Source organism: Stegastes partitus, unplaced genomic scaffold, assembly GCF_000690725.1.
Source record: "Stegastes partitus isolate 25-593 unplaced genomic scaffold, Stegastes_partitus-1.0.2 Scaffold484, whole genome shotgun sequence".
Classification (NCBI taxonomy): Eukaryota; Metazoa; Chordata; class Actinopteri; family Pomacentridae; genus Stegastes; species Stegastes partitus.
Window position 1 is genome coordinate 277,237 of NW_007578215.1, and position 14,234 is coordinate 291,470.

General features: G+C 39.0%; 1 protein-coding gene across 1 annotated transcript in view; it reads left to right on the top strand.

The window, feature by feature from the left end:
* Positions 1 to 3,214: 3,214 nt before the first annotated feature.
* The window catches only part of mmp11a (matrix metallopeptidase 11a), a 38,505-nt gene continuing 27,485 nt past the window's right edge, over positions 3,215 to 14,234 (top strand). The window contains exon 1 of the mRNA XM_008287044.1: positions 3,215 to 3,384. Within this exon, the coding sequence (XP_008285266.1) occupies positions 3,280 to 3,384 (105 nt within the window). The 5' untranslated portion in view covers positions 3,215 to 3,279. The remainder of the gene's footprint in view (positions 3,385 to 14,234) is intronic.

The window sequence follows — 14,234 nt, forward strand, 5'->3', positions numbered from 1 at the left end:
AGTCAGATTCTTTTTTTGTTATCACACAAACTTCTTCTGTTGTCGTTAAATCTACTCCTCACTCACACTGTGTCCGATTTAATGTCAGCTAGCAGCGTAATTATCATCCTTTTTATCCACAAGAACGGTTTGTTATTTATTTTTGTCTATAAAAATTAGATAAAGAATAATCAACCTCATGTGGCTAATAAGCAGTGCACAGACCCACATGACTCAAAACGGTCTAACATGACAACAACTTGACCAGAGTGACTCAAAAAATGTCCAACGTGACTTAAAATTGGTTCAATCTGACAAAAAACTCTGTCCAAAATGACCCAAAACTGTCCACATTGACAACATTTTTCAGAAATCAATCATAATTTGTCCAAAATATCTCAGAACTGACCAACATGAAGAAAAAACTAATCCACAGGGACTCAAATTTGTGAAACGCGTCATGAAACTTGTTTAAAATAATAGAAATCTGTCCAAAAGACAGATTTTTTTCAAAATGACTCCAAAAATGACCCCAAATGTGTCCAAAATGACTCAAAATGTGTCCAGTGCAGCAAAAACTGTACCTAAAATAACTCTAAATTTGTCCAACATGATGTAATAACTGTCCAAAATGACAGATAATTGTTTAAAACGATTTCATATTTGTCCAAATTTGTCCAAAATAACTCAAATCTGGCTGAAATGACAAAAACTTGTCCAAAATCACTCATTATGTCCAAAAATGTGTCTAAAAGGACTGAAAATCTGTCCACCATGACTTAAATTTGTCCAAAATACAGCAAAGTCTGGCTAAAATGACAAAACCTTGTCAAAAGATCAAACATTTTGTCCATAATTTGCACTACGTCTCAAAATGTGTCCAATGTGACACAAAAGTGTTTTAAATGATTCAAAATGCGGCCAATATAGCTTAAAACTTCATGAAAAATGTCATGAAACTTGTCCAAAATGACAGAAAACTGTCCAAAAGGCTGACTTTTTTTTTCAAAATGACTTCAAAAAATTGTTCCAAATGTGTGCAAAATGACTCAAAGTCCACCCAACATGATAAACACTGACGTGAAACTTTGCCCAATGTGACTTTAAATGTCCAAAAAATCTAAACTCTTGACGCTCCAACACACACTTGACTCCTACTGACGCTTTGTCACATTTAATACAATCTAAGCAGGTGAGTTCAGTAAATACTTAACTCATGAAAAGGCAAATTTGCTACAGAGACCAAAGCATTTTTAAAAAAAAAATCAGGCTGTAAATGTGTTTATTTCTGCTGTAAAGTGTGACATTTTAACATGGAGCTCTATAAGGACTGGGTCGGTTTTAGAGGCTGCCTCTAGTGGACATTCAGGGAACTGCAGTGAGAGGGCGGTCAGATGAGTTTTAGCAGAAAAGAACATCTGGCTGTGTACAAATCTACCTTTCAGCACCACTGCCGCTCCGCAATTATCACATCACTTCTTTGTTTAATCCAAACAGAAACAGAAAAGTTAAAACAAATAAATAAAAAAGTGGTTTTAGGGGAGTTACAGACCAAACCTTTTATCAATTAATCCATCAACACGGCAGCTTGTGCTCCGACTAAAACCACAAAAAGTCACTTTTACAGTTTAGCTTGTGAAACAAACGAGATGCAGCATGTTCACTGGTGAACTTTAGAGATGTTTTCAGGTGGATGCTTGAGCCGTACGGACAGGGACGTCTAATTATACTTTTGTTTCTTATAAACTCAATGGAATGAGTGAATTCTCAACTGTGTGTTCATTTGACTCATCTTTTGAAGTCTCATGTTTTTAATTCCAAAGTAAATAAAAATGAGAAATTTTAAGTTCAATTAACTACACTGTAAAAATAAGACCTTTTTAGTTTGTCGTAATTTTTTAAAGGATTACCCTGTTTTGTTAAATTATAGATCATATCGAGTAAAACTACAGAAAAAAAGAATTCATTTACATGTTAAATGCAAAAATCTGCCAAAAACTGTAAATATTGTCAGCATAAAATGTACAGATATTAATCATTACTTGAAAGAAAATTCTGTAAATTAAGGATTTTTAAAAATGTAAATTGATTTACATGGTGACTGTAAAAATAATTTTTAACTTTTTTTCAAAAATGTACTAATGTCCACTTTAAAAAGTCTGTCGATGTTTGTTGTTATTTGAAAGGTACATTCAGGATCTAAAAAATGTAAATAATTTTTTATCAATTATTTTACAGATTCTCCTTTTTGTTAAATTAAAAATTATATTCATCAAAATCACAGAAAAAAAAAATCATTAATTAAATGTTGACTGTAATGAAAACAAGAATCGGATACAAACTATAAATAATGTCCATATTTTTAAAAAAATAATTTTTTAAACTTTTGGACACAAATTACAAAATATTTAAGCTGTTTTTAAATGAGAAACAAAATTTTAAAAATTAAAAAAAAAAGTTAGATTTTTTTTGTTATAAAGAAACAAATATATAAATTAAAGATTAAAAATATTGGTTAATTTTTTTTAACCGTTATTTTTTTTGCAGATTTTCCCTGTTCTGTTAAATTACAGATAATATCTAATCAAATTGCAGAAAAAGGGTTACAAAAACAGACTGAAACTGTAAATAAATGCTGCCACATTTCCAGTTTGTTTTTTGTCATGGATTTTCTTTTACTACTTTCTATAGAAAACACTTATGTTTCCATCACATGACTAGAAAAGACGAGTTGATTTGACTGAATTCCCTCCGGTATGTTTTACAGTGCACATGTTGTATATTTCTCTCCCTTTCAAAAGGATTTAAAGAGACTTGTGGCGTGTTTAGTGGTTTTCCTGGAGGTTGCTGTGCTGCTTTAATACTCTTAGAATAATCCCAGAATATTTCCATACGTGCCGCAGAGCGCCACAACCTGCTGCGTCCTGGAGTTTAATGTGGCAAATTGTTCACAGTTAATGGGAATCCGCTGCCAAAACTTAACTCTAGGTCTTTGTAAAAACCAAAAAACCCAACAGGTGGGTGAACAAAAACAAAACCCCTGAGAGGCTGGCTCTGGCTCTGGCTCTGTGCCGCCGGCAGCGGAAGGGTTAAGAGTCACATGGTCGCGGGTGGAATTATCAGCCTGTAAACTGAATGTGGAGAAAAAACTGAGGAGAACAAAGAAATCAGAGTCTATTTAAAGAGAAGTCGCCGCGGATCCTGGAGCCGTGTGACTGCCGGCAACTGCACCTCCGCACTCCGCTGCGCCACGACCTGCCCTCCTGTGCACCTCCAGCGCGGCTCCGGACGGCGGCGAGGATGCGGACTTCTCTGGCTCTCTGCTGCTGCGTCTTTGCGCTGCAATGCCTCCAGAGCTCGGTGTGTGCTCCGGTGCGAGGATCCAGCAGGTACAAAGTGGCACCGGTGAGTTTTTCTGTTGTTTTTTTTCTTCTCTCCACTTTCTTTGCAAACTCGACGCACATACAGAAACGTGCAGAGACTTTTGTTTGCTTTTACGCACGGTGACTCGGTTTGGTTTGGCACCGCGTTGGAAATGATTAATTCTTTGTCATTTTGAAGGAATCTGCAGTGTTGACTCTGTTCATTCTCTCTGCGGCTGCAGGCGGCTCCCCGCCCGCTTAAACACACACATGCACACGGCAGATTGCAGCTGTTTAATTGTGCAGACTTTGCTCCAAATTACACATGAAGAATTAATTGACGTGCGCTCTCCTGCAGCCACATGCACGGACCAATGGCGCATAATGTTGTAATTAAGGAAAATGGCTGGTTGACCTGTCACTGTAATCAGGCTGCTGCTGCTTTGAAGAAATTACTGTCATCACTATTTATTTTTTGTCTGCTCAGCAGCAGCAGCAGAAGTCATGACTTTGCAGCCAAACCTGACGTGTTGTGCAGCAGGATGACAGCGCAGTGTTTTGGTCTGATCCGTGGGGAGGAAAGAGAAAAATAAAGGTTGCTGAGTTCCCCTGTCTGCAGGGCAGGAAGCTGTAATAACAGGTCTTAAAGGCATTTTGTCAACAACACCATAAAAGAGAGGGGTCCTGCATGCGGACCCGTCCCGATGGCGACACTCTCAACTGTTTTGAGGCTTTTCTGCTTTATTTTGATGCAGCATTTATCATTTTGACGTTACCCATTTGCTCTCCTCTTGTAATTTCCCTTCTGTTTACTACTCCCTGTAATTCCTGTTTCTGTTTGCATCCATTCTTCTGCTGTATCATGTTACTGCTTCCAGGACAAACCATTATTTACAGAGGCTGGTTAAGCATGCATGCTTATTCACAGGAATGTCCTGTTTACAGGTACACAGAAAAATAAGTTTGTATCCAAACAAACCGGCTGCTTGCTAAGAAATTACAGAGAAGTCTGTAATTATTACTGGGAACGAGATAGTCTTTGCCGTTGCAGATAAGGATTTATCTATTTTAGCGTGCCGTAAATCATTTGTGGTATGTTGCATGCAGTTTGAAACGAAGCGTTACATTTAGAGATGGCAATTTCCTGAGCAGAGCTTTCCAGAGGAATACTGTAAATACCACAAGGCTGGACCATCTGTCAGTCAGAAAGGAACAAGCCGTCTTATCAGGAGAAACGCTGCAGCGAGTGTCGAAGCGTAAAGCAGACAGAAAGATTACCCGAAGGTCTTTAAGGTCCTAATCCGCTCCAACATCAGATCCATATCCAGGTGAGAACATGCCGGGGCCGGTCCTCCACAACAGCCAGTCGGTTTGGTAGCTAATGATCAACAAGTCCACACAGTTTATCGGAGAGAGGAGCGAGAACTGCTGAGGAGGAGGATTATGTAAAGCTGTATGGTGCAGGAGGTAAAGACAAGTCAGAATTTAAACTCTGAGTTACAAGATGCAAGAAGAAGAAGTGCAACATCTCATAAATGTCAAATGATTCAAAACTGGGTCAGCTCACAGTAGTTGCATCACTTCTAAGTTGAGCGGCAGCTATTTCCTCTTATCTAAGATCAAAAACTACCATTTCAGACTTACTATATTAAAAATACAGGCCCCACAGTAGGAACTCGATGCAACAAAAGTCACTTCACCTTTCATTACTTTTTCTTCAATTCTCGTGTCCACCTTTATGTTTGATGACAAAGTCAGCCATCCATGGCATAAAGGATACCATTTCTGGAAATGATCTGTTATTCTTCTTTAACTGCTTTTTTCCAGCTTTTCTTTAAACCTCCCCAACACGTTTTGCTCTCATGCAGCTCCATATCATGATACTTCCACCTCCGTGCTTCACTGTTAGGATCATACATTCACTGTGGTCGTCCTGGTCAGGTTCACACCAAACATGCTGGACTCCATCTGAGTCATTTTTTTTATTGTTGCTCTCCCTTTCCCTTCAAACAACCCCAAAGTAGTCTTATTGAATTTAAGTCAGGCCACATATTTATCCAGGTCGTCGTTTTCACTTTGTTCTTTTGCATCATTTTGTACTTTGGGTGGTTCTCATGTTGGAATGTTCCTCTTCATCAGTCTTCTGCAGACTGGGAGTCATCCTCTCAGCCAGTAGTTTGGTTTGTCCACAAACATTCATCTATACATGTCATCAACACGTTTTGCTCTCATGCAGCTCCATATCATGATACTTCCACCTCCGTGCTTCCCTGTCTGGACTATGCATCCACTGTGGTCGTCCTGGTCAGGTTCACACCAAACATGCTGAACAACATTTGATCCCAACAAGTTTATCTTGGTCTCAGTTGACCAAAGAGCGTTCTCCAACATTCACCAGTCCTCTTTTCATGTTTTGGGGTTTTTTTTAGCAAAGTTTAATGTGGAGGTTTTGTGGCGACAAGAAAGCCAAGTTTTCCTTCTTGAACGTCGTCCATAGAGGTTGATGTTCTGACCTGTCCTTCACACTGTCGGAGCTGTCATAGAAACTCTGATTTCCACTGATAACCCCTGTGCCAAGTCTAAAGCAGCTTGTTTTTCAGAGTCAGATTGTGAAAGTAGTTCACTGTCCGTGGAGTCATTTTAGGACAGCAACCACGGCCGCACTGATAAGTGCTACTACGACTCCTTCTATACCTTCTGATTGCTGCTGCAACTGTGTTTCACTGACATTCAGTTGATCTTCCTGGATCCTTCTCCATCTTTGTGAAGCCTCACAGTCAGATTTTTCCGCTTTTCTTGCAATTCCTTCCCATGTGGAGCCATGATGCAGACATGCAGATAGGAACGGCCTAGATGTCCAAAACTGAGACAGTTCTTGTTTTCAGATCATGTTAATGCAGTTTGGCTGATTGGAAATCACAGGTGTGTTCACTTTTGTTGCACTGACTTCATACTTTGGGGTCTGTATTTTCAGTGTAGTCTTTCTAAAGGGATTGTTTATTATTGTTTACCAGAGAAAACTTATTTGTCAGTTCACAAATACTGCAATCATTGAGAGGTGATGCACTTTAGACTCATTTGACTCCTAAGTGATAGCGCACAGGGGTGTACTCATCTCTGTTGTGTCCCGACAAGACACATAAACAAGGTTTTTCTTCAAGCACTGCAGCGATATTATCTGAAACAGGAGAGCCGACATCCATTTTTTACATCATGAACCAGAGATTCAGACTCGTGAACATCAGAAAGTCAAGTGAGTCCAAAAGTCTTTTTTAAAAAACATTACGTCTCCATTGCATTCATCGGAGAAGCCGAGAACACTGGCTTCTCTGTCCTCTCTTGCTGAATTGCAGGAGACATTAAGGATGATGTAAAGAGGAAATTCATCAGGGCTTGATGTGTTTCAGCCTGAGGTGCATGTGAGGTTTTGGAAAGTTGGCAGAGTGATAGCTTGAATAACTTTATTACTCATGGATGATATAGATCCTGCTCAAGTGGTTGGACACTGTCAAAAAATAAATCTAACTGTGCTCTGTTTTGGAAAAATGTACCTCCCGGATCGGGCTGCTGCAGATAACAAACACTGTCTGCTCTATATTGTTCTATACGAGAACCATATGAAGGTCTGAAGTCATCTGAGGCCACATCCTCTGAAGACCTGGACTTCGGCTTTCTGTGCATATTTAATTTCTCATGCCTCTTGGGCTTTAGTGAAGGGTGAAGCGTTGTTGTTTTCATCCTCGTGTGGATTACAGCTAGTGAATAGTTTACTTTTGCTAAAAATTTGTCAGATTTGCACACGATATTAAACTATAAACACAATTAGGCTTAAATAAACACGTTTAACGAGGTTTTGTACCTTTTCCGCTGCTGTAGGATGTTTTGCTTTCACACTAATTGGTGTTGTTGTGCTTTTGGTACCACTACATGCTACAGAAAAGTACCTCCTAATGAGGAAAATTAGTTTAAATTAACCAGAAATAATTACAAGTTGCAGCAAGTGTAATGTCCCCAAAGTCTACAATGGTTCCTTCCATTCTGAACTCACTGACCCCTCTACGGTCTGGACGGTTTGGTCAACAAACTTCCGTATCAAGTTTAATCAAAGGTTAAACCTGAAGAAAAGATTCACACAGGTTCACTTGCGCTGTACAGAAATGACAACGTAAGATGGCAAACGTCCCACTTGTGGATTGATAACTGACTGAGAACAGATCTAAATGATTGGCTCCAGCAGAGGACAGATTTTTAATTACTGGCCCTTAAAATGGGGAAACAAAACAAAATTCTCAGTTAAGGATAGTATTTAAGCCCCAGAAAGTTCCTATGAGTGTATATAAATAGATGGCTCCATATTTTCAACTAAAAATACAGTCTTTGGTCGACATTTCACCAACTTTCGAGTCTCTAACATCAGTAGAATCTGATGTGTTGCAAGACAAGATTACAGTTTTTTGTGGTTTTGACTTGAAACCTTTTAAAAATGACTCAAAATTTGTTCAAAATGACTTAAAAATTCCTCCAATATGTATAAAAATGTGTCCAACGTTAGATAAAGGCTGGCCAAAGGGACTTAAATCTTTCCAGAATGACTCAAAATTGCTATCAATGGTATTAATGAATCACTCGTCCTTAAAAATAGAAAAAAAGTGCAGGTGGTTCAAACAATGGTGGTATCGTGTCCCCATAAAGTTCCTCTCAGTGTATATATCTATGGATGGATCCATGTTTCCACTAAAATACAGTCTTTGGTTGACATGTCACCAACAGTTGAGGCATCTAATTGTCCAAGATGGATGAAAATTACACAAATTTCCTAAAGATTTGACTGTCTATGATGTTTTCTTCAACCAAACCATGTTAATTTTGGTGCGTAAACTTAACCGAGCTTCTAACAATATTATTGATGTGTTCCCAAATCTAACCACGTAGTAGTTTTTGTCTAAATCCAACTAAACAGCAGGAGAAAATGGAAACTTAATGATGCCAAACTGGATGTAAACCCTGTTCTCGTGGGTCTCCATCCTCCTTTTCATACATGAACTCTGTGACTCTTCCCAACAACAAGGCAACACAACCTGCTGTGCGGTCGTTGGCAGCGTTGGGACACATATTTTGCGATTGTGTCTAAACGTGGAGAAATGACCCCCTTTTTCTTTCCAGCGACACTTTATCAGAACCCTGCTGCACCTGTGATGGAAACTTTGTTATGTCTGCTGGTCATTTCACTGGAAAGTCTAATCTGCAGTTTTGTCAATTTGCTGCCCTGTTGTTGACAAAAGCCTGAGTGAGTCCACAGGCCCGGACAGGCTCCGGGTCTCTGTGGCATCCAGGCCAGTGGGATACAACACTGAGTGGCTGTTTTCCCTCGGCAGCGAAGGGGGAGGTCGGCGTTTTGGATTTTTGCTTTTGTCAATAAAACCTGAGTGCGCCGCCTGTTTTGTCCACCGTGTTGAAGTGTTTCGGACGAGGCGATTGGTCGGGGAACCGTGAGAGCAAAAGGTGACATCAGAGCCGGTCCGGGTTCCCATCGAGCAGAACTAGGTCACAGCTGTGAGCGGCCAATGAGACGCGGGGATGCAGCCACAAGGCGCATGCATGGAGTTAATCGGACGCTTTTGTTGTCGCCATCCCAGCGCCGATGTGTGTTCATGTTAGAATCATGCAGAACTGATCTCAGTCTGCACGAACACACCTGAACGGTCACGTGAGCGCGCAGGTACGTGGAGCCGGCAGGTGTTGATGAAACACGCAGCAGGTGGTTTTACGTTGTTCAGTCGGACAAAACACCGCAGAGGAAGAGCAGCAATGGTGGCGATGAAGACGAGGCGGCTGTGTTGTTTCAGTTACGTGAAACCCAAAACCAAGTTCTGGTAAATGTTTTGGTTGAATTCTGACTATTTCATATGTTTTCGAACCTGAGAGTTTATGCATTTTCAGCCGTCCAGTCCTTTTAAAGGTTCAGTATCTCCAGAAATAAAACTACTGCAGCCATGACAATCTGGAGAGGACACTGACAGGAGAGCTTTCAGCAGATCTGAATGATTGAATGGATCCATCAGAGGACACATTTTTAATTATCGCCCCTTTAAAATAGAAAACAGTGCAACATTTTCATCCAACAGTGGTGTTGTGGCACATTGTGGTATATTTCCTAATTAAAATACAGCCTTTTGTCGCCATTTTCAACCTTTGAGGCCTCTGACATCAGTACAATTTGATGACTTTCGCTATTTTGACGTTAAAGCTGTCCAAGATCATATAGAATACTCCAAAAGAACTACATGTTTATCCAAAATTACTTACCATAACTAATATTTATTGTACCTTGAAAATGACAACAAAAAAAAAATGCACCTATATGGTTGGTGTTGTGTCCCCAGAAAGTTCCTGTAAGTGTCTACATATGGATGGATCCATGTTTCCACTAAAATACAGTCTTTGGTCGACATTTGATCAACTTTTGAGGCTCTAACATCAGAAGGATCTGATGTGTGGAAAGTATAACGAGATAGGGTTCAATTTTTTTTGCTATTTTGACTAAAAACTATCAAGGATTTCACTAATTATGTACAATCTGACAAAACAGAGTTCTGAAACAACAGTTTGGGGTTTATTTTTTCCACAACAAATTCGAGACAGTTCAGACCCAGTAATATTCAAATGTAAATTAAAAACTCATCTGTTCCGCTCCACTTTTCCCACCTAGGCCGAGGCTTTATCTCCATATTTCCTGTTGTTTTTATCTGCTTGCTGTATTTCTATATTGTCTATCTTTGTATTTGTTGCTTATTGTTTATTGCTTTTATTGCTTTTTTGCTTTTATCCTGTGGCGCGTCTTTGAGTTCTTGAAAAGTGCTATACAAATAATTTTTTTTTTCCCTTTGGTGCCAATTTTCAATTAATATACATCATTTTTCTGTCAAATAAAGAGCATCTAAAAGAACAATATTTTTTTTTCTTACTATTATTATTTTCCCGCCTAATTTAAATCAGTAAAAATTGTGTAATTTTACTGTCAAACATTGTGAAAGAATAATTATTTATAAAAAAAAAAAACACATTTTTTTGTTTTAAGGACAGTTTAAATGACTGAAATTTAAATCAATACTTTGTTCTGTGATTTTATCGACAGTTAAAAGATTATTAGCTAATTTTTTACTTCCTCATATACATGCTTTGTCTTTTAAATAATGGCAAACATTTGTAAATGTATTATTTTTTCTGATGTAAATACCATAAAATATAGTAAAACCAACAGTCAAACATTTATAATCATTTTTTAATTGACATTTATTAAAATCTAGATTTTAATGCGGGTGTTATTTACAGTTTTTGCTGTTTAATTTCTTTTTGTGCAGTTATCATTTAAATAAAACAGGAAACAGGGACAAAGGCTGTAAAATAACTGTTAAAAATAATTTGTTTTTTTCAAAGTCTTAAATATACACGTTTCTTCTTTCACATAATGACAAATATTTTTTTTCCTGATTTAAATATAGTAAAAATAGGATTATTTTAAAACACAGATTATTGATGTGGATGTTATTGGTCCTTTTTACTACATTTTTATCTGCAATTCAACAAAACAGGGAACATCTGTAAAACAACAGTAAATTGCTTAAAAAATTTAATTAAAACAAGCTTTTTTAAATTTAATTTTTACGGCGCTAAGGTTACAAAGACACTGTTTAAGTTCAGAATATTACGTTTCAAACAAACAAAGTCAACGGCGTCGCTCCAGACGGGCCTTAAATCAAGTGTCACAGTTAATAATGTGCATTTTTGTTCCCTTTAAAAAACAGAAATCTAATATTAACTGAGTTCAAGCCTCGTAACTGATGTCCTGATTCAATCTCTGACCTGCAACGGTTCAACTTACGCAAAAAAAAAAAAACCTGAAACAAGAGAAACAGGCAGCGCATGTCGAGGATTTCATTAATAACCCTCCGTAAGTCATCGGAGGCGGGAGACCTCGGCTCTCGGAGGAAAAACGCCTTCGTGCCAGCAGAGATAAGCGATTCAAGCCGATGCCCAGATGGTTTCTATCACCCTCCACCGCCGGGTGTTTCTGATTTTCAGGCGATACATCGGATTGGGAAGGTAAGAAGGGAGATAACGAGGTATTTGTTGATGAAAAATCATACTTCCCCCCCTCCCTCTGCTCCGGCTGCTATCTGCCACAATAAACCCCCTCACTGTAAGCAAGCCTTTGTCCCCGTTGTCTTACTCAGAGCACACCCTTCAAATTGAAACCTTATCGGCCTCCTCGAGTAAACACTTGCTCGAGATTCATCCGGATTCGCTGCTATTGGGTCTAATCGGTAAGATGTGATGTTGAAGCTGCAGAAACATGTTCCCATTGGATGAAGCAGCAGCGTCACCTGTTGCCGCGTCTTCGGTATTTTGCTTCGGGTGCAGGAGGATTTCTTTTATCGAAATCTGTAATTTCCTTTCCGATGAACCCAATTTCCCTCCACCTCTCCTTTTCTGCTGCTGCTGCAGTTATAGATTTCCTACGGACTTTATTCGAAACACATGTGGAGTCGAAGCAGAGCAGCCGATACGAACGCCGCCGTACAAATTGGTCTCTGTGCCAGGACTCTTCCAGACTCAACCCTACGTGAATACTTTCTGTTTGCCAACGTGTTGCTGATATTTCACCAAGATTTGAAATAGCTTGAGTGTACACTGTTTGAAAATGTAGATTAATCGCATTTTGTTCAAATAAAACTAAACTGGTAAGATCTAGACGGTGCTGCTACTTTAGAGAACAGGGTTGGTCTTACTTTATATTTTCCTTACTGTCAAGAAAACATATGAAAAGACTTCAAAAATACCCAGAAACCAAACCCATTCCTTCCTACTGAAGACTGAAATCTTTGATCTCACGAGTGTCACACATGGAAGAACCAGCGCTTATGTATATTTTTATTAATGTTTGTTTGATTTTACTGAAATGTTTGCACTATTCCCTGTGCTACTCCAACAATGTGGGAGGCTTGTTTTTTATTTTATAGTTAGATTTTTATAATAAAAAGCATCCACAGATCCATAAAATGTCTTTAAAACTCACATTTTTCATTATAAATGGTCCTGTATTTTGCCAAGACCCCAGACCTATGAGAAATATGGATAAATTTCATATTTATAGAGGAAACGCTAATTCTTCTAACTCAGAGTAGATTGATGGTCGAACAAATGACGGTAAAAGTCGTCCGAACTCTCAAAGATTGACTCAAACTGCTGCGTTAATTTATTTTCATTGAGCCTAGGCTGCAGCTTCTGAATATTGTTTACTCTTGTTTCTGTTTTTGGCAGCGCTGTGGCTCATTGTCTGCAGTTTTAAATGCGTTGTATAAATAACGACGACTTTACTCGATCGTAGTTTGCGTACATGTGGGGCTGCTTTGGTGACTTTCTTTTTTAGAAAAATTATACAAAAGAAAAATCATTAACCTCTTAAGACCCGAGCTCTTGTTTGATATGCATTTTTTATTTTTACAAAATTAAATTTAAAAAATGTAAATAAAAATATCTAATTAAAAAATACAAATATAAAAAAATAAATAAATGAAAGTAATAAATTAATAATAATAAAATGATTAAAAATAATAATAATTACCCACTGTGGTAATATAACCCACAAATGTGATGTCCATGTATGTGGATGTCAGGTCTTACGAGGTTATGAAAAATCTGAAGTGCTGCTAAGAACCCATAAATGTTTTCTCTTCAATGTAAAAGTTAGATATAGTTGGCCTGTTACCAGGAGAATGTTGGGTTTACTCTCAGGTTTAAGGCCATTTTCTAACTGAGCAGACACGTAGGTCATTAATTTGAGTAGTTTACCCAATAAGTGTGTGATAATCAATAATCGATTCATGGTTACCGTAAAAGCAGCGTTGTTTTTATTGGTAACGTGCTGATACTGCTGGCAGCCCTACAAACACGTGACGCGGTCCATAATAAAGGTCTCTTCGACTGTTTATCCCCAATTATTATATATAATTTCTGCCCCGTTGTTCCGAACATTCGCCCGCCACCTGCCGCTACAACACAACCCCCTGGTCAGACCGGATATTCTGATATGGGCTCAAATATCTGGAGCCCAAAAACTGCTAATCGGACCAGCCCCACAAATTCCTACTGTCAGGATTTTTGTGCATTTATATGAAAAGATAAGGAATAAGCAATATATCCTCTAACAAAAACTTTTTTTGCTTCCAAAGTTCCATTCAAAATGCTAAAGATTCTTCTGGTTGAGTGAAGATGTGGTCTGAAGTGGACTTGATGCTCTCCCAGTTCACCCAGCAGAGACCGAAGGCTGCTTCCTAACTGACCCGGTGTTGTTATCGGTGGGGTCGACGGTGCCGGTGGGTTTGTTGTCAGAGTGGAGACTCCCTCCAGACGCCTCGTGTTCAGGCCTGCCTGGTGAATACCTCTGTCAGATGCACCGCTGCTCGCAGATCTTGTCATCACAGTAACCAGAAGCCAGATGTGTCCGTACATGTAACCGATGCCCCCTCCGACGCCGCCACCGCCAACTCCCCCACACGTTCTCAGCGCGAAGAAGCATCCTCGAGGCCTGCGGGCGCTTCTTCTTCTTCTTTTTTTTTAGCTTTCAAGTCTCATCACCGACTTTTTGCAGCCTCAGCAGAAAGTGACAGGGTAATCGCCCCCAGGGGTTAGTTATTCTTTTCTCTCTCCGACGTCGTCACACAGCGTCCTGACAGGATTTCCAGCACGTGAGCGAGCTGAAAGGCCACCAAACCAGAGCCTTAAACGTTTTATCGACTAAAGAGCGTCGCCAGGATTCGACCAGAACAGCCTTTTTAAACATTTGACCCTCTCAGTCTTTAAAAGAATTTGCAAAAATACACCATTTATCAG